This window comes from Uloborus diversus, chromosome 4 (assembly GCF_026930045.1).
Source record: "Uloborus diversus isolate 005 chromosome 4, Udiv.v.3.1, whole genome shotgun sequence".
NCBI lineage: Eukaryota > Metazoa > Arthropoda > Arachnida > Araneae > Uloboridae > Uloborus > Uloborus diversus.
Window position 1 is genome coordinate 14,114,051 of NC_072734.1, and position 21,977 is coordinate 14,136,027.

At 32.7% G+C, this 21,977-nt stretch overlaps 1 protein-coding gene across 4 annotated transcripts in view; it reads right to left on the reverse strand.

The window, feature by feature from the left end:
* LOC129221576 (obscurin-like) overlaps positions 1 to 21,977 on the reverse strand; it is a 294,822-nt gene that overhangs the window by 170,218 nt on the left and 102,627 nt on the right. For all 4 annotated transcript variants that reach the window (XM_054856083.1, XM_054856082.1, XM_054856081.1 and 1 more), the window contains 6 exons: positions 18,593 to 18,662; positions 13,681 to 13,773; positions 8,053 to 8,145; positions 5,743 to 5,907; positions 3,386 to 3,523; positions 1,952 to 2,114 (listed from right to left, as the gene is read on the reverse strand). In XM_054856083.1, the coding sequence (XP_054712058.1) occupies positions 1,952 to 2,114; positions 3,386 to 3,523; positions 5,743 to 5,907; positions 8,053 to 8,145; positions 13,681 to 13,773; positions 18,593 to 18,662 (722 nt within the window). The remainder of the gene's footprint in view (positions 1 to 1,951; positions 2,115 to 3,385; positions 3,524 to 5,742; positions 5,908 to 8,052; positions 8,146 to 13,680; positions 13,774 to 18,592; positions 18,663 to 21,977) is intronic.

A 21,977-nucleotide genomic window follows, 5' to 3' on the forward strand; every position in this document is an offset into this window, starting at 1 on the left:
ACTGAGCAATCGCGAATTGCGTATTATCTTCACTTGACAAAAGTTCATGTTGCTCTGATTTTTCAGATCACCATGACAACGGTTGTTTTTAATATCTGTTAGCGAAATTTTTGTTGCGATAGTTAGAAATCGCCTGCGGTTTGATTTTATTCACTTTTTTAGGGCGTAACTCTAGCAGACTTTATATTTAAAAAAAAAGTTTTTTTTTTCTTTTTGAAAAATTACGATTTTTCAAGAAAAAACAACTATGTAGATAAACTCAAACAGCAAAACGTCATATAAATACAAAATTTCCAAATGACTGATTCCCATCATTTACGATTGATAAGAAAGTAAAATACATTGCGTTATACGCTGTAAATAATTTTCGTGATAAGTGTACTGGTGGATATGGGCCCTAAAATCTTTTTCTTTTTTTATGGATATGCCTCACATTACCTATTCTAGAAAATCACCAGTCATAATATGACGGGTGCTGATTTCTCGGTCATTTTTTATTCCATTCCATTGTTAGAAACAAGAAACTCAACGAGTATAATACGAAATTTATGATATATGAATAATATATGAATACGAAAACATAATTTGAATTCAAGAAGTCATAATTCAAGTAATTGCTAGATCCCAGACAACCACAAATATCTGACAGATATCCACTGCGGTAGACCTGTTTGAGATACCACATGAATGAGTGGCCCGAAATTCATGAGGTATCTCAAACAGGTCCACCATAGATCCAGATATCTGTCAGATTTCTAAATCTCCTTTCACGTCTTTTTTTCCAGCGCTTTGTACATTTTTTTTTTCTTTTTAGCTTACTTTCCCAGTATCCCCTACTCCCCCACGCAACACTCCTCTACCTGGTTTATTAAATTCACAATACAAGAACAGCTTCTATTTTCATAAGTTTTACATTTTGCTAAGATACTACTCGATGAACTTTTACGGACTTTCTTTTTCTTGACTTTTAATTGCCCATATGGAAGATTCACTCATACCTAATTGTCGTGCTACCTTCGACGCATTTGTTCAAGCATATAATATAAAGCTTTTCTTTAACTGTCAGAAACTTTCTCTTTTTCTCTCTCTATATTCACAAGATGAAACAGCGCTCTTAGGCGTCATTATATTTCCGCAACTTTCACAATTAGAATGGAAAAAAAAAGAAAATCACGAGTAATTATTTGTACAAGCGATGTATCAGATTATACGGTGTGTGAACTTCCGCTCTCAGTGATGCTAAAGAGATGAAAGTCCATTAACGAAAAAACATCTTTAGTAGCCAATAACAAAACCCATACGGCCACCGTGATTCCCTTCCGAAAATTTTCGTGTTTCTGGCGAGAAATTCGCGTTATGCCTAAAATTCTTTATTGGTGAAAAAACTCGCGTTATAGCCATTTCGAGTAAGTCGGATCGCGTTGTAGCTGGAGTCGACTGCATTTAAATAATAGAGAGATAGATATTGGACAAAGACTCACCAATAAGTCTTGCATATAAAACACAGGGAATGTCTTTTAAGTAATTTAGTATGGTTGCAATTGAAGATTTTTAATATACAGTGAAATCCCGTTACAATGAATACCAATACAACGAAATATCCGTTTCAACGAAATACATTTTCAGTTAGGATTTAATGTCCATACATTGCTCATATTCCATTACAACGAAATTCTCGTTACAACGAATTTCTAGGGACCAAAAATTTTGTTCTTTGTAACGGGCGATTTTCCAGCAGGTTGGCTATTTTCCGAAGTTTTCACCTGCTAACCCACCCTGGGTCAAACCTTCTTATATTCTTAAATGACAGCTATATTGCTACCAACAAAGAAAAGTTTTTTTGACACAAGAAAAGAAATTTTTTAAAAATGTGCTAGTATGTACTAAACATTCAAAAAACACTTTAAAAAAATAGAAGAAAATGAAATTTATTTTTAGACATTTTTCTTACCTTGGTTAGCAGCGCAAGAGAGTTCCTTTATCCAGGCCTGTTTCTGTTTGGAGCTGCGTGTTTTCAATGTGAGGGGGAACCCAGGTCTTCCCTTCTTCTGAGAACGGAATATAAATGCCAAAGGATCCCCTTCCACTTCCTCTGTCACTTCAACGTCTTGAAGCTGCAGAAACAGAAAAAGCTCGTAAAATATTTTTTTCTTATGGAAGAGGCAGAACCGTGAACGATTCAAGCAACTCTAACACATTTTTAAATTCTATTTGAAAGAGAAGATTCATTCTCTTTTTGCTAACTGGAAATTTATTTCATGATTCGTAGCTATTACTAAACGATCGCGAAATATTATTTTGTTCCTCAACTATTCGCAGTTGAAATAAACTTCAGGAGACGTAGCAGTATCTGGTCAATAGCGTCTGAAAGAGGTAAAACCAAGACTGACGCTTTTACGTATTATATGACCTGCCCAATAAGACATCTGACTTACCCACGCAAAATAGAAATGTTTTACCTCTTTGGCTAGATTCTTAAATCCCCACAAGGTGGCGTATTCAAGCTCTAGAGCTGCGAATAGCTAATTAATGTGAGCCAAATTCATGAATCTCGGAAAGGCTACAACAAAGTCAAATTTTAATTAACAACATTATTAGTTAAAGAATAAGGCTCATTTTTGCATTTGTTATATATTTTGTAAAATTCGGCGTACTTTAAAAATATTTTATTTCTAATTCGGGATTTGAAAACCGCATTTTTTTGTGGCGATTGTCGGAAGGAGCAACAAATAAACTTAGACAATGGACGGAATAAATTAGAGGTGATTTAAAGCTAAATGGGGCAATATTGACAAGTAAGCAACCAGAGCTCAAAGACTTTCTCAAGCATTATATTTGTAAAGAATTGAATGTGTTTGTGTGAAAACGTATTGATTTAATTATACGTAAATTTAAATGTTTGAATTACTGAATAATTTTTTAAAGAAAATTGAGGCGTGCATAGCTCGAGATGAAAAGTTTGGAGGGGGCGTAGTAACTGGCCCTAACTCTTTCTTTAGATGTTCCCGTCTTCTAACGAGATTCTCCTCCCGCCTACTTTACAAATTTTAATGCTGTTGACAACCCTGGTTTTGTCCTTTTTGCACATTTTTTAAAACATTTCCCTCCACCCCTTAATATCCGCTAAAAGACAAGCTAAAGTAAACTTGACTTTATCAATACAGAATGGGAAACTATTACGCAATTACGCAAAACAACCCGAGTAGAATCTAAACATTCATAACGAAAAATAAATAAATAAATAAATAAATAAAAGGATCTTAAACTCAAATTAAACCTGTGTTATATTTATGGATATTTTTAAGCCGCGAATAATTTTTCCAAGAAAATTCACTATTGAAAATAATCATGGGTTTAAAAAAAAAAAAAACCTCACGAAACTTACCTTAAAGAGGTTTGTGACATGGAAGGATTCTTTGCCTTCGACGATCTGCTTTTCTGTGACGAATACTCTTCCCTTAAAGAGAAAAACATAGCGTTCGAAAGTGCCATCGCGGTCTCCTTCAATTACGTCGAATATGTCCTGCAAAAGAAAATGAAAGTTATTGAAGAATAACAAGTACAACAGGAGGTAAGGCGGTAAGGGAATACACACATGTTCCAAGTCTTTTTTTTTAAATTTCTTTTTTAATGTAGCGCCAGTCATAAAGTTACAAAAAAGGCAGTGCACCGATTTTCATCCAGATGGTTTCTCAAGCGATTTTCCTGAGCAAAAAATGTCGGTGGTTGTTGTAGAAAAATTTCCAAACAAATTTTTTTGCATTTTTTTTCCGTGCTTTTGCACTTTTTTGTTTTCACAAAGCTTAATTGTGAGGAGGCACGTCATTTTAAAATTTTACGGGGAGTGGGGGATAGGGGGAAGCAAAAGGTGCATACTCGATGGCAATTTTATCTGTAAACAACAAAAACCCCGCCCATGTATATGTAATAACATTATTTTTTTAAAACCAGAGAGGGAGAAGGCACAGTTGACCATTTTAAATGATGTTCCTAGTAAGTTTCTTTATCGCTACTATAATAATAATTATTATTACCATGTATTATTTTTATTATTACTTATTAGATATTTGTATCAAACTTTGTCACAAGCGTATGATGCTGAAAAAAAAAGGATCAAGAAATTTTTCCAACCTCAAATATATTGCGCAAAGCTATTTCAAGACCAAACTGCATTCTCCTTTGAGACACACAATTTATGCAAGAAAATATTTTCCTGCAATGCCACTTTCTTTAGTATTTTATTTTAATTATTTTTCTCTGAAAATTTCCTAACTTTTTACCAAATTGAATAAAATATATTTGATGTAAATTGCTTTCAGTTTTTCCATTTAGAAGACTTTTCGAAAGGTATGCAAACATTTTAAAAAATCAGCTATATCCTGCCAAATCACTTTCATTCATGGAGAAATGTCTAGTTATTTTTTTAACTCTTTTAAGCTATAATTGACAAATATTCACATAAGTTAATAGAAAAATCGGAAAAGAACCTAACTTTTTTCCGAACTGAATAAAGTATTTTTCAAAAACAATTACTAACATTTATTTATTCAGAAAAAATTAAAAACACACACATTTACATAGTAAAATATTTAGCAAGACATGAATCCGGAAAATTTACCTTTAATTCATGGACAAATATCTCTTTACTTTTTATTATTTTTTTCAAACTTTTGTGCTAGAATTGACAAATATCCAAAAATGTTAGCACAAAATTTGAAAACTTTTATCCATCCCCAAACACACAAATTTTATTCATAACTACTTCTTCCTTCCAACAAAAGCTTGCATCACAAATAGCTTAAAAACGTTGGCTGCAAGCCATGTGAGACACCTGATCGACTGTATCCCGCATTCTCACAGCTAACAAACAGCTAAGAGAAAATTGAAAGCATTCGCAGCAACTCTTCCTATAAGTCATCATTAAAATACTTACAGGTATCGGCTTTCTCCTGATATCCATAATTGCCAGTCAGTCGTCTCTAGAATTCGTCAAGATATGAAGGACGACCAAGAAAAGATGGTGTAGGAAGTTTGCTCCTGACGCCATCTCGAGGCAGAATGATTAAATATAAAACTTGGCTAGAAGAGTGTTTATGAATCGGAAGCAAGTTTCTGAAGATGAATTGAAATTTTATTCGTAAACTTCAGCAAGATTTTTAAAAGAAAGACTATTTCAAAACTGCGTCATTTGAAACTCGTTAATAAAATTTCTAGGACATAAATTGGGAAGGGAAATTGTCTAGTAGCTGTTAGAATAATTGTTAAAAATGCTTGAAAACATATTTCAATTTCTCGACGTATATTTTGTACTTTTCTCTTTAATTATCTCAATACATTCAACAAATAAAATACAAACGATTAAGTCTGGTCAATAGCTCATTTCAAATGGCTTCAATAGTTATTATTTCCTGGTTTTGAGTAACTGCACAGCACTTACGAAGTTTTTCTTTTGTTTTATGCCAATAGACGCAACAGCTATCAAACTAGGCGTGGAGCAGTTAAAAGGAGAGAAAATGTGGCGCAAACTTACTCTGAAGCACTGTACTGACTTTTCTCGCATTCCAACACGACGAACAGAGAGGGAAATCTCAGAAGAAGATTAAATTCAGGTATGTAGGCAATGAAAATAAAGGAATATCTTGGAGGAGGAAAAAAAAAACTCATGGGGAAATTTTTTTGAGAAGAAAAATTTCCGAGAATTCGGGAAGAAGGGATTCTCTTGGGAGGAGGCAAACCACTTACCCTCTTCACGATACGACCCAACTTCAGCAGGTCTCCCCTGCATCCTTGGATAGCTTGGATGTACTGCAGATCTCTGGTGCGCTTGTTGATGCCATGAATGAATTCCAAAGCCTTTTCCAAGTCACTGGTGTCCTCGCGCAAGAAGCTGGACAATCGTATTAATTCCTGTGAATTAAACGAAGATAGAATATTCACAGTTCCTTACTGTCCTAAAATAAGCTGTTCATCATCTTTTTTTTTTCTTTTTTGAGCTTTTATGTCTGTTGTGGCTTAGGTGACCGTGCGTACCATTCTGAGGGGATAGTTAGGTTTTCAGGTAGAATGTCTCGTTGTTCCCACACATTCTGAAATGTTCTGTTTTCTGAAGTGACCGAGGGGAACACTGAATGTTTCAACCTGCTGTTAAAGCATTTTGCTGAATGCTGTTTAAGCATTTTCATACCAAAAAATCAAATCATGAATGATTATTGAATATATATTATGCTCGCCCCGCCTAATACATGCGTAGAAATAGTATTTTCTTTTATGAAAAATTTGGGGACTAATTAAAAAGCAGTCTCAAATGGCGGTTCAAAAAGCAATGTAGATCGAAAAGTAAATTGCAGGAATGTCTCCCAAGAATTTCATTCTTACATAAAATAAGCAATAATTGTACTCAAGCAAATTAAAAAATGCAATGGAACATCAGCTATTCTCTTTTAAATGTTCATTTTTGCTTTTTCTCGGTCATAAAAAACTTTTTTAAAAAGTGTGACCTATAATTTTTAAATGTTCCGTTTTGAAAGAAAAAATTATCACCTTATTTGACTCAGCATTAAACTATCGAATTAAAAGAAAAAGAAAGGCCTGAATAGAAAGCAAATCAAGAGTAATAAATAAACAGCATAAATATTTTCTCAGTTTTTTAAAGATCGTCTGCGCCACACATTTCTGCGTTGTGTTATACCTCTTTTCGAAGAATTCGAACAGGCTCTATTATTTTAACTGAATAGCCAGATTTTACACATGATAGAATGGTATGTTTTGATTAGAGCTCTGAGCAGGAACGTTATTAGTTTCATACAGGGTATCGGTTACTATTTTAATAATTTGGATAAATTTGTCAGCTTATAATGATTACTGGAGTCATTGCTGTGCAACTGCATGTACATATTTTGGAGATACATGGAACACTTTTATCAGTGACACGGAAAAAATATAAGGCAACGTTTGCGTAAAATTGTCATTCTAGCATTAAGTATTCAATGAGGAGGGTTTTCGACTTGATTTGATTCCGAAGATAGGGTACTAAAATCTCCATTCCTTAGGGACCTTTCCTATAATAAATAAGCATTTTGTTTTCATTATGTAATCAGTATATTAATCAATACTGTCCTCAAGTAAGTAAAATTTCGCTTCATTCCGACAACCCTTTCTCAGTGCGCCACGTTTTTTTTTTTTTTTTTTTGGATAAACAGGCTTAGGGGCCAATCATTAATTGCGCAAGGATGATTTTTGGCAGTTTTGACCCCCCTACCCTCATGTAAGGGTATGTATGATTTCTCAACCCCCCCCCCCCCCCCCCCTCTTATTCTTACATAAGATTCCAAAGCGTTGTTAGAAAAGGATCAGTTACACTAAACCTCCCAGTTTGACGTAAATGAAACACTTTTATTTTCAAAACATAATATATGATACGATACTAATTAAAAATAAAACATGCCATGCATACTGCGAATCCTTAAATTTTACAGTATTCATTCATACACTAGCATTCCTGTAGTTTTCGAAAATTCCAAGAAAATGACACCACAAACGAAGAAAAGTGCGGTTCTAGTCATTTAAAACCAAACTTTTACAATGAGAAAAATGTGTATGTTTCAACATTCAAAGTTATGATTGAAAGCTAGATAATGATAAGAAATTCTCTTCATGACGTGAGACGCACTTTTCTTCGTTTGTGGTATCATTTTCTTGGAATTTTTGAAAACTACAGGAATTTTTAAATTATCCTTTCTGACCCAGAAAAGTTATTTTGTCCTTTTGAATGTATTATGAAAAGAGCTTGTTTTTTTTTAATTCTGTTATTTTATTTTTATATAAAAGCTGAAAAACAATTTCAAGTTAGAGGAATTGGTTTTTGTATTGAATTTTATGCAAAATACCGAGCAGCTTCGCAAAATTGCAAAATGTTCCTCAAAATCATCGCAGATGCTCCTCAAATTATTTCTCCAAGGTTGGCAACCCTGTAAGCTGATCTTGTTGTTACAGTAATTTTCACGTTGTTGAAGAATTCAAAAATTTAATTAAAAAACACATTTCTTCACTTACTCTAAGCAGTAGTTGGTAATCGTTCAGTCTCTGAATAGGAAGCTTCAAATGCTGCTCCAGTATCTTGTCGTCATCAATCATTTTGCTATAGTCCTAAAACATATAATTGTTTTAACTGTTGAAAAAAAAAAAAACTATTTTTTAATTATACATGAATGGCGATGAAGGTTCAGTATTTAACAACATCCATACCACATCAAGAGTAGGGGAACCGGGGTTAGTAGTGACATTTTTGTCATTTTTGATATTACCGTAAGATTTGAACTGATGTGATACATTTAATGCGTCATATCATTTGAGTAAACCTTGAGCAATCTGTATACTTATATGGCTACTTCTGTATGTATGTATGTATGTATGTACAGTGGCTCCCAAAAGTCTTCGTACACCTACGACTTTCAACGAAATAGGCCCCAATCCATTGGTTAGAATTAATATTTCGGAATAGGTATTTAATTATAAGATCTATGATCAATTTTTAACAAAACTACATGAAAAGTTTTTAAAAAATATTAAAACTTAATTTTTTAAAAATCAAAAACCAAAAAGTGCCTTAAATTTTATCTCACAAAAGTCTTCGTACACTTCGAAAAATGTCTATATATTATTGCATAATCCAACTTTTTATTAAGTTATTATTTAGTAGAATATCATGTAGTATCAACAACACCTTTTAAACGTCTGGGAATAGATTTCATTCTTTTTTTTTTTTTCATTTTTTTGCTTAATTTCTGAGTAAGTGTTCAACCACACTTCGAATCTTACTGTTTCTAGCTCTATTTTCGTTTTAAAGTCCTATTTTCGTAATCTAGCCTCCAGATATCTCTAAATATGTTACATTAAGTTAAAATCTGGAGATTGAGGGGTATTTTCTAAACTTTAGGACAATTTTCGAGGCACTAGACGCAAACGTTGAAAACCGTGTGTTTCTTATCGTTATCTTGATAAAAAAAAACAAAGTTGTTTCCAGTAACCAAATTTTTGGCTAAGAGTTCAAAATTGGTTTTTAAAATATTTAAAGGAACAGCATGATTCAATATTTCATCAAAAAATTACAAACTACCAAGTCCTGATGCTGATATGCACCCTCACACTAGAACACCTCCATCGTCCTGATTAACTGATCCAAATAAGTTCTTAAAATTAAGTTCCTAATTTTTTCTTTTACTTACAGTTATACAACAATTTAACCAAAAATGTTGAATTAATATTTATCTGTAAGTAAGACGTGATTCTAAAACGTTTTTTGCTTATTTATCATTGATTTTTGCTACGAAAAGCGTAAGCTTTCTGTTTTACGCACGACCAAGAACATTTCTGCGGGAAGATGTCCCATTAAATCCAGCAAATCAGAGAACTTGGCGAACAATTTTAGGTAAAAATTAAATGTAAAATGTTTCATTTAACTCCGCAGAAACTTTTACAGCACTCAAATGTGTATTTTTCATATTTTTTTTAACTTTAAATCTCCGATCACGTTTTGTCAACTTTGCCGGTTGACCTTTTCTTACCTTGCTTTCGGTCCGATTCCTTTCTTTAAAGCATTTTACCAAGAACTTTACTATACAAACAAATAAATTAAGTAATTTAGAGACATTTCAAACCAATTTACCACTACTGTGGGGGAAAAAAATTCAAATTTTGAATGGTGTTTGCGGTTTTTTACGAATACCTGCCATTTTACAGTAATAAGCACAATATTAAGGAATAAATACACAAAAAATTAAAGCCAAATGACTTATAAGGGTCAACACAATGTAAAAATGATAGTAAAACGGCATATGATAATTTTAATCATGAATTTAATCGAAAATATTTGAGTGTACGATGACTTTTGTGGCGTGTTATTTCTCTGTCTCTTCGTTTTCTGATCCATTTCAAAAAGAAGATTCGTCAATATTTTGAAAAAACCAATGGGTTGTATTTAGAATGACATAGGAATGATGTGAAAAAATATTGGACTTCATATTCGAATTCAGTTTCGAGTTATTTTGGTTTTCCTAAAAAATTTCAAAGTGTACGAACACTTTTGGGAGCCACTGTATGTATGTGCGGGGTAATCTTCAAAATTACTGGACCGAGTTTAACCATTTTTTTACTATAAATAGCAAATGGCATGAAATACATAAAAATTACATGAAATTTCATGTAATTTTCCCATTAAATGATTAAATATAAAACCCATTGTTACAAAAATTCGTTGCCTTACAACAGCAATATTAATAGTAATCATAATGAAAATTTTAAATCAAGGCTTCTTAGGAGCAAACATGAAGTTAACGTCATTTAAATATTCGGAAACTTTTTTAAACACTTAGGGAATTATAGTAAAGAACTTTGTCTGTGTGTGTGTGTGTGTGTGTGTGTGTGTGTGTGTGCGTGCGTGCGTGTGTGTTTCTATATACTATTTTTTTTAATAAATAAAGCGAACGGTTTTTTTAGTGATCTTTGTTTTTGTTAGTTTATATTTTGGAAAATCTTCAAATTTTTATATGCTTAAATGTCATGCTTTCGTTTCTAACTGAATTCTATTTCGCTCTTTATACTGATTGCTATTTTACTTTTACTGGTGTTCGCCCAGTGGTCGAAATTCGACCATATTCATAAATGAATATTTGAGAAACCTTGTATGAATTTATCTATTTCTAACATTTTTATTTCTACTCTTACTCATGTTTACTGCATATCTGGAAGCACACAAATGTTATATGTACACGAAATAACAAACAGTAATAATTTATTTCAATTTTGCTTTTTGTCTGTTAATCCCAAAATAAATGGATGAAAGGGGATGTTTCGGTAATGGGGTCGTTTCAGAAATTTTAAAAGTATTTTTGTTTTTCTGATAAAGCATGCTTAAAAACAAAAGTTTTAATCATTTTTTAAATAATTTGAAAAAATTTAATATTTTTTACTATTATTTTAATCGATGCGCAGATTGAAATTCATTTTTTACGCTTCTGCACATGGCATCAAACGCGATGAAATGCCATTCACAGATGTCATTAGTGCACAGCGCAAATTATCATAACCTGGAAACATGGTTGACAGCAAAATGTAAAAATTTTGCTCGGCTATGGAGTAGCGCGTCAAAGTACATCACTTGTAACGTCATAAAGACCACGCTTTATTTTCAAAATCAAACATTTAAAAAATATAATAAAAACTAACTCTCTGGAAAATAAAAGTTTTTTCTGACCCCACGTTATTTCTTTTGCTTATTCTATCAATTTCATTGACTAAAGGTAGTACTTTTGACTGAAGAAAACAACCCCATCAAGAAATTGGTGTGGTCGTCAAATTCCTGGCTTGAATAATTTTATTTTGGATACCATGTTATTTTGTGCTTACCCTATGCAAATAGATATTTACCTTCTCTTTGTTTATGTATGCAAAGGAAAAACATTTTTCTCGCTGACATTGGAAACAAAAAATTTCACGCCAATGGATAAAAATCGCCAATCATCCAATTTTAGAATGGAATGAAGCAGCAAAAAATCAGTTTATACGTAAAACTTCTGCGTGAATAATATTACTTATAAAACTTCTACTATTATTGAGTAATTTGCTTTGACATCGTCATTAGAAATATAAATTTCCAAGTATGAAATGAACGAACTCTACTCGTGGCAACATATAACTGTTCATTCGAAAACACTGGACGTCGCAAAAAAAGTACAATTAAAAAAAAAGGTCGTCTTTGAGATTTGATTATGGTTAAGGACGGTGCATAACTGATGTCACACCTTTCAACACTTTCGACCCTCTCCCCCTTTTGTCACAAATTTTGCACTTCACCATATTCCCTCTTCCCTTAGTCACATGTCACGCTGTTTTCCATAAACGTTCCTATTAAAAAAAAGCTTGTTGTCACATTCTCCCCATTGTATACCCCTCTTATCATTTCCTCTCCCTTGTCACAAACTGTTACTATTTCGTGAACCCCACCTTAAAGCGGGACTTCATTCGTAGACAGCCGCTATTTTGTGGCAACCGTATGCAAATATACATTCCCCTACCCTTTGTTTTCGGATGCAAAGTAAAAACATTTCTCGAGCTGCAATTGGTGCCAAACATTTGACGCCAATAGATGAAGAGAGTCTGCCAATTTAACAATTATCGAAATCTTTCCGAATGAAATGATCCGGCAAAACTCAGATTATACGTGAAACTTCTGCATGAACAATGCTTCTTTTAATAAGTTTAATATTATTGAGTAAGTTGCCTTGACCTCTGCCGTTAGAATTATTAAGATCCAAACTGTCAAATAGACGAATCCTACTTGCTACATTAAAAATTGTCCATTCAGAAACACTGGACGTCGTAATAAAAGTTATATTTTTAAAATAATCGTGTTTATGATTTGTTTACTGTTTAGGGGGAAACTGACAAATGCACTTTTCAAATTTTTTGACCCCTCTACCCTTTGTCGCAAAGTTCCACACTTCACCATACACCCTCTTCCCTTTGCCACGTTTCATACTGTTTTTCATAGACGTTCTGATAAAAAAAAAAGAAAAAAAAGCTTGATGTCTCACTCTCCCCATTGCATGTTCCTCTTATCGTTTATTTCCTCCGCCTTGTCACGAACGGTTACAATTTAATGAACCCCACCTCAAAGAGGGACTTGATTCGTAGTCAGTTCCTTGCAAATAGACATTTCTGTACTCCTTTTTTTAAGAATGCAAAAGAAAAATATTTCTCGCCCTGGCATTGGTGCCAAAATGGATTAAGTTCGCCAATTTCATAATGGAGTCGTTTCCAAAATTTTAAAAGTATTTTTTTTTCTGAAAGAGCATGCTTAAAAACATAGGATCTAAACATTTTTTAAATAATTTGTTTAAGTTTAATATTTAAAAAAAAAAAAACTTAAATTGGTGCTCTTTTACCGTTTAACGCTTCTGCGGATGACATCACAAATGATGAAATGCCATTCAGTGTTGCCATTTTCATGGTCCAAAATATTTAATTCGCATCTTTACTCACGTGTATTGGCAACGATATGGTTGATAGCAAGCGCAGAGCGCAATTGTAATTCGCTTCTTGATTATCATAACGTGGAAACGCGATAGAAAGATGCGGCAAAGTGCATCATTTGTGACGTCATAAAGTCCTCGCCTTGTTTGAAGAACCGGACATTTTAAAAATTTGATTAAAAAATAACTGTTGGGAAAATGAAAGTATTTTCTGAGTCAATGTATTTTTTTTTTTTTTTTGCTTATTATATCAATTTCAGTGACAAAAAGTACTACTTTTGACTGAAGGAAACAACCCCATTCTCGTTCTAATTACCTTGGAACTTTGGAACTACTTTTATCTGATACAGAAAAATCAGAGTTTTCTTTGGATACTTAATTTTAATTTGCGCGAGCAGTTTTTCGTTCTCATATTAGAGGAGTTCTGAAAAAATGTTGATCAACAGTGGAATAAACTAATAATTAATAGTTAATCAATTAATTTCATTATAGAATATTGATTGTCATCGGGCCTGAGGTCGTATACAAAATTTTAAAAGAATCCGATCATAGAAAGTGCGAGAAAATTGAGTTGAAGGGTTCCACCCGGACAGACATACACAAAATCAATAAAAAACATGGAAAGAAAATAACAAAATGTAAATTAACATACTTCTAAATATTCCTTGAGGGGTCCTTCCTTTAAAAGTCGCTGTGCTCTTGCCTCATTCCAGCAGTAACTAGCGTGCATATCAAAGTCCCGTTCCTGAAGAAAAAAGCAAAATTATACCTACTATTGAAAAAAATCTTGAAATTTTATAGTAGAAAGTACTGAGTCATTCATATTGCCAGTACTTTTTACAGAAAAATTCTATTTTACTGTAAAATTTTAAGATAACAATAACAAGAACACTGACATTTACGCAAAACAGTTGCCCTGATTAAGAAGAACAAAATACAAACAGTGGAACTCGAACTGGCCTTCTCATTATTCGGAGAACGACGTTATAATCCCTATACTGAATGGCACTAGAGAGAAGAGGCGAATTATTTGCTTCGAACCGTAAGTTACTGGCGTAACAACCGGCTCTGTAATCGTTTATTTTTACGGGACAAATTTCTCTCTACTGTCAACATTTAATTTACGGTAATATTTGCCTTATAAAATAACTGAATTTTTGAGAGTGCATCAAGATTCTGACCAAAAAGCTATATACGATTAATTCTCTCATATCGCATCAGTTAGATAACTTAACAAACTGCATCATTATTTTACAAGCTTTTTGTGCCTATAAATTTCAAATTGACCTACCTTCGTGTACGCTTTTAAAATAAGTAAAACTCAACGCAGATACCGATTCATAAATTTAAAATTGATTTACACATATGACTAGAACAAATGAAAGAAGAAACGGACAGAGATTCAGAAAGTTCAAAAATTGAACTACGTGTATGACTAAAATAAATTCAACCCAGTCAGCGATTCATAAGCTTAATAAATTGACTTTCGTATCAGAATAAAAATAAAGTCCTCGATAGTAGCTGAAGAAGCCACACGTCCGCCATCTTGGGGCTAAAGAGCTCTCTTATAACAAGCCGAGACGAGAACCTGGATTTAGCGAGGAAGTTAGAAAGATTTGGTTGGTTCAATGTAAAATTTATGGGAGCATATCTCGCTTTTAAAGAGCAAACCCTGTTTAAAGCGAGCAATATTTTGTGATTCATCAAACTTCTATTGACTTCCAGCTCAGTTTAATCTTTCTTGGAAAAATTCCTTCAATGTTCTGATGAAACACGAAAAAGACAGAGTTTTTTTTTTTTTTTCAATTTATGGATAACAGACGCATTAGAAAATTCTACATTTGTTAATGCCATTGTTATCACTTTCGAAGTATACTTCCGAGAATATTGTAGCTTAAATTCAGGATAATGTAGGTAAGGGAAAAAGAGAAATTCTCGAACAAACTAGCATAAGAAAGAGACACTAAGACAGTCAAAGTAAATTAACCAGAATTAATAATAATCATAATAATAATAGTAATCAAGTATGAACTTTCGTGATTTTTTCCACAAACTTGTTGTTTACGAGAACTCGGTTAAAACGAGCAAATATCGCGGTCCCCTCGCTCTAGTTATATACAAATTCGACTGTACTAAATAACTGTTAATCCACAATTAAGAAGAAAAACACGTTACTTCACCATAGCAGACATAGGAAGAAAGCAACCTTTAGCCCCAAGATGGCGATCATGCCGCTATACTTAAGTTATGATCGAGGATTTTAGTTAAAACAATTGAAAATAGACACAGACAGCGATTCACAAATATCACAAATTGATCTAAGTATATGACTTAAGTTTTTCGTTTCCTTTTTTAACGATTACAAACAAATAAAAATACTTTTATTTAATTTTAATCATTAGACATTTGAATAGAAGACTAAGATTTTAAATTACATAGTGCGCATTTAACTTTGAGAGCAAAAGAAAATTTTGCACATCATTTAAAGTTTTTGTTTTTTGAAAACGACGCTTTTATAGCTATAACAAATCTGGATGCATTGCAAAAGCGTTCAATATCGTACAATGTTTTTTATTTTTGTTCTTTTGCAGTATATTTCAATTAGTTTTCACGTAAGTAAACTTTTCTTATACAAAAAGATGTCTGCAAATGATATACGAAACCGTCATAGAACGAAGGATCACGTTTTCTTATATTTGAAACCTGATTCTTCTAAAATTTATGAATTGAATTTAAATTCAAAGTAACTAATATAATTATCGAAGTAAAACAATGTTACAAAAAAGATAACGTTTAAAAGTACTACAAATATATTGATATGCGTTTTCTATTTCTTTTATTGCGAACAGGAAGTTCGAAGACTTAACAAGAAAAATGGTATTCTGGGATTCACAACAAATCTTTGTGAAATCGAAAAGGACAAATGTCATTTTTAATTTTGAAACTTTCAGATATTTTAACTGCTTCCGCTTAAAATTAAATGAAAGCACGGCGTTTGGGTTACAGAAAAATATATTCTAAGACATCTTCAAAATACATATTTACCTACGCTTCAAGCTGACTCTTTTTGGATTTAGTACGTTCATTAAAAAAATATATAAATAAATATGTTTACAGAATACTTTTTGTATCATCCGTGCCCACGAACGTTTCTCATTTTTTCATTGCATTGTAAGCAATACTTCTTAAAATGTAAATGTTCAAATAGTGGATTTCTTCATTCTTACTTTAGCAAATTTTGCCAAATGTGTAAATATAAAGAATCATATAAAATGAACTTATCTTTATGAAAAGTACATAACGTTTTTGTAAATTACATAAAGAATCATATAAAATGAACTTATCTTTACGAAAATTACAATCTTTATGAAAATGTAGTTAATGGTTACAAGCAACAACAACTTTGAAATTGCACAAATAAAAATTAAAATTTCAGAAAAGTGTTTTAAAGTTAGAAGGAATTTATCCATAAACTCTTTTCATTCATTTTGCATTGAGAAACAATGGTTCAAATTTCATAATAAATCCGGTGTTACGAATCCTCGTAGACTATGCAAATCCTTTTAACCCTGAAACACGTGGTTGAAGCCCTAATTTCAATTTGTGCAATTTCAAAGCTGTTATGTTTACAATGCAACGTATCGTACAATGGTAAGCAATTTATTTGTTTTAAATGGAGTGTCTAAAACTTTTTTGAAGGAATATTCTGAATGAATAAATTGTATTCTCTAGACCACAGGTTCTCAAAGTACAGGTCACCATGGACAACCACGTGAAAAACAACCAACTTTGCGGTCTCCTCCCCTCTTCCTCCAAAAAGAAAAAAAAAAAAACTTTATATGATACATTTAAGAACTATTTTTTACATAGCGTTCTATACATTTAATCATTTTTCTATATATTTTTAGAGCTACTGTCTAGTTTTCAGAACTTAACATTATGTTGAGCTGCGTAGTAAAAATTTATTCAAAATCAATGCCCAGAAATAAATGTCATCAAAATATTTCTATTACAAGTTTACTAGTAATAACAGACTCTTTGAAGTTTGTGAACAAAACAATGTTAGCCTTGTCTAAATGAGATCATTATAACTGCATGGATAGCATATGAGTTGTTAGATTTTGAATTACAAATCGGGATTGTACAAACGAGCTTAATTACAAAAAGGAAAACACTGCACAAAAAGTAGAACACAACATTTTTTGAATAATATTAAGCAGGCCTCCATTCAAAAATCCATTGTTCAGTGATGTACTCGCAACTTCTGTCTTCAGAGATGAAACAATGCGATGCATGTTTTCCCTTGAATTTGATTACATCCAAGCTTTTGGGGTACAACTGTTGAAATCTTTAACCTCAAGGCTGGTTTAATTATCCTTAGCTGAGTTTTTTTGTGTGTGTGTGTGTGTGTGTGTTACAAAGTGTGGAAACTGTTTTCCCACACAAATAAGTTGTACAAAACGAGACAAGATGTTCGAGTTCTCTAATAGCTAAATTTCTGAATTCAGACTAGACAAGAAATCTAAAATGACATAAATTAATTTCTTCTTTGTAAACACTAATTTCCCAAGTCGCAGAACGTTATTGACTTGATTGCAATTATTTTACTTATTTTGCACTTTTTAAAAGGTCAGCACCGCGGAACACATTGAGAAACTCTGCTCTAGACAATCGATTTATGTTTCCTGAACTCTTCAAAATTATTTCATGATACTTAGTAAGACATATCTTCAAGAACCAAATAAAAAAATAATATAAGGAAAAAGGCTAATCTTGGCTAACGTGCAAATTTAGCTAATCATTACACGATAATCGAGCATTTGAACTGAAAATAGGATTTTGTTAGCTATTTATGTAAACTTCAAATCAATGAGATTTTAAGCCAAATTTATCAAATAGAAAGTTGAATTCCAATCCCAAGGGTGGTTTGAAAACTATGAAAGGTTTAGATACTTGTTCCTTTTTTTTTTTCTTTGCCATATTCTTATAAAGAAAATCCAAATATTTTAAGTTTAGCATAAAGTACTCAAACTACGAGATTTTATCATCATAGCAAAGGAACAACAGATCGGTTCCAACTAGCATGTCATGGTCATTTTAAAGCAAAAAAATTTCTTCATATGGTTACCTTAAAGAAAAAAAAGTGTCTCAACAAACTTCACGTGCTTGCGTGTTCATCCATTAAAGTTGTGATCGAACATAAATAAGGCAGTTAAAATTACGAATCAATGTAGAGGGATGTTATGGAAAATACTCCAGAAAGATCTTGCTGATGAACAATAACTGCTTAAATTATGCAGAAAAAAAATCCCCCCCCCTCTCTCTTTTGTTTTGCTTTACCTATTCTAAAATAATACAATTTTTAACTAAAAGAAAATAGAAGAAAGAGAAAGTGTAAAAGATAAAAGTGCATTCGACATCAAACCTGAAATCCCTTTTCTGACTTTTGAGCCACCAGTTTAGAGTAGAGACAGAAATGATTTACCAGAGATATAGACTTTTTATGCTTACTTAAATTATAATTCTCGAAATAATTGAAACAAAGAATCAAGTTACATTCTTACCAATCGAAGAAATGTTTTCCCCAACTTAGTCGGCTCCTTTGCGTGGTAGTGAATTCCTTTCATTAAGACGCTGCAAAGGAAATCAATAGCAGAATAAGATCATGCCAAGCGATAAAGGTTGCTCATTCGAAGACACTTTTGATATTTCATTTATTCCAATACAGAAAATGTTCAGTAACAAATTGCGATATAAAGCTACATCCCCATAGTCGGAGCACCTCTTAGTAGAGCATTACTTTTTTTAACGATAAAAGTCTTTTTAACATTTAACATACTCATTATCTAGCAAAGGCATAGAGCTATCTTTTATACAATACTTTTGCAAGAAAAAGTATATTTTAACATTAGTCACACATATATCCAGCGTAAAATATAGAGATAAAATTTACGTCCTTTATTTCTTTTTTACGCAAAAAGCTGCATTTTTTAATATGAAACATACAAATCCATATAAAAAAACTATTTTTCTTTTGTGCCTCTATTTTTATTAATATACTTTAAAATTAAACATGCATATATACATATGTAGCTAAAAAATAGATATACTTAATTTAATTCTATTTTTGAACAAAAAATATAATCTAACTCGAAACATATTTAGTAAAAAATAGCGTAATCTTTTATACCACTCTATTTTTACTTACAAAAACTGAATGTTTAACATTAATCATGCATGCGCTAAATCAACATCTATCGAAAAAGAAAAACGTAAATCCTTTTATCATTCTATTGAAATAAACAGGCCACCCTCGAGATAACCGTCCAAATTCTGATTGCAAATTTCGTAAAAAAAAAAAAAAAATGACGACAGAAACATGAAAAGACTGTTGAACAAATTCACAAATATTTTTAGTTGTTCCTTAACATCGGTAGAATGTTTCAGAGTTTAAAAAAATTGTTTTGTTCTTTTCTTTATTTAATCTACCTTAACCTCCGACATAGGCCTTCTTTTAAACAGTGTGTTGAAGATTATAAAAATCAAAGATTAAGCCATGAACTTTATAGTTAGTTAAATTTTCAACCATTTTTATTTCAAGATTTTCATTATTATTACTAGACAATTACTCGTCATGGTATGACGGGTACAATTTCCTTCTTTATTAGAGAGATTTTCCGTCAAATTTGACGCGTTCAAATAGACATGATCGAAAAATATTAAATTCAACCCATGTTTTACTACAGGATGTATTTTTTGGAATGTGTACACTGTTAAAATAGTTCTTTATTTGGCTAGCTTTTGAAAATTCAGAAATTAGACATTTATAACAAATAAAAATACTACTCTTTAAATATACGAGTAAGCTACATAGTTTGCCTACGGGCCTAAGTTGGCCCTAATAACCATAAATTTATTACGACATCGTAATTACATTTTTTGCGAACATGACTCGTAATACCTAATCTATACTGAATTCAGCGAGAACTGACAGTGGAAGTAAACAAAGCAACGTGACACTTAGCGATAGCGTTTTCTGATTGGCGATGGGATGGCGAAAACAGCGTCAAACAGATAAACGAAATGTTCCTGAGAAGAATCGCCAGTCCAATGAGCAATTCATGACAGTGGCATATGTGGGCGCCACATGACGGATGCGAATTTCTTCTTCATTCAAATAAAGACTCCACTTATGTATTGAATTCCAATTTGATTGACTTGGTAGTAAGCTTGTATTACGGAATAAATTAATAATAATTTCATGACTTTATGCAGAACATTTATGAGTCTTGTTTTACCGTACTGGTTTCAGCTAAAAACTAAAGTATTTTTCCTGCTTTTCCAACAAACCAGTTCATTTACTAATAATTTTATTGTAGTGCGTTAAAGCGTAACACGATCACAGATGGTGTGGTGGCTATGTATACAGGGTGCTTCTGAACTCTTGGGCAAATCTTTAAGGGGCGATAGTACACATCAGGACAAAAAACATAATGGCAAAAATAAGGGTCCCAAACGTCACCCGAAAGAGATAGGCGCCGTTCAAGTTTAGAGTCCAAAATTTCAAATGATCATAAAAAACGGAAAAATTGGTCGATTCGTTTGCGAATTTCGTTAAAATTATTCTTTTTAACAGTACTTTCTTTTAGACTTTGGAGTAACGAACAACTGTTTTTTCCGCTATTTTTGAATCTCCTTAGATTTTTTCTAATGCTTGGACTAAAACTTAAATGTTCAGCTGAAAATAAAAATCATTGGGCGTGATTAAATGTAGCGAAAACTGAACTGTGTTCAGAAGTTAAAATACACTCTGTCAAAAAAAAAAAAAAAAAAAAAAAAAAAAAAAAAAAAAAAAAAAAACATTGACTTAGTAGGAAACGAGCGATCTACACGAAACTTAAAATGGATATGGCCTATAACAAGATAAGGAAATGATTACAAATTAAAAACAAAAGATTTTTTTTCATTAACAATTTATAACACAAAAAAGGTTACAAAACCGAAAGTTGTATAGCCTCCTCTGGCAGCTATACAAGACAAAACATGGCGTGGTATGGAATGAAATAAGTTATCTATGACCACTGGAACTAAATGGGGATTCATCGTTGAAGATAACATGCCTCCTGTCTGTCACAACCCAGCTAATCAAGTGCAGCGAAAATCCAATCCATCGCAATGGACGCCGGTTCGAGATACTAGAGTCTTTCAGTCTACTCAGGATTGGTTTTCTTGATACCATCTGTTTCTTGGTCGGTGTTAAACGGCATGGAACTAATGTTAGCGACATTGTTAGCAGTAGTGGCCGCTCTTATGATGTGCAATCTTCGCGCTCATTTTTGTTTCCAGAATGCCTTAACTGACCGCATTGGAATGGGGATTCATTTACTTTACCTACACTAGTATCACACCGCTTCGACTGAGGTCGTGGCAGACGCAAGTACAGTCAACAGACCTACTGTACGTCCCTCCACAGAGTCCAACAGTTGTTCATTTACCTTTAAAGTGTCGTCCTAGTCACACGAGTGAACTCGACAGTTACGTTTGAAGTGCCCTTTAACACATGCTATCACACTTTCAATCGTACCTATCCGCGCATCTTGTATAGGGGAAACCCGGCTAAAGTGGATACCCCTGCAAAGCGAATTTTGCCTATAACTCCCAAATAATTAGTTGACCGGCAGCCGCGTTGTCATAGCAACAGTCTCCTGTTGTCGCTCCGTGTGCGGCAAACACGTCGGGATGAGTTCGCCTCACGCGACGCCAGTGAGCGAACAAAGTATGTTTTGGAGAAAACAATATTAGTTTACAGAGGTTAGTGTTTCATTTATCCACTATAATATTAAAATCTGTTCGCGTCCGTCTGTCTGTCTGTCTGTCTGTCTGAAGATCGACCTTCTCGAGAACCGCTGCGAATCGAGAGTCAAACGAGATATCGATCAATTCGAAATT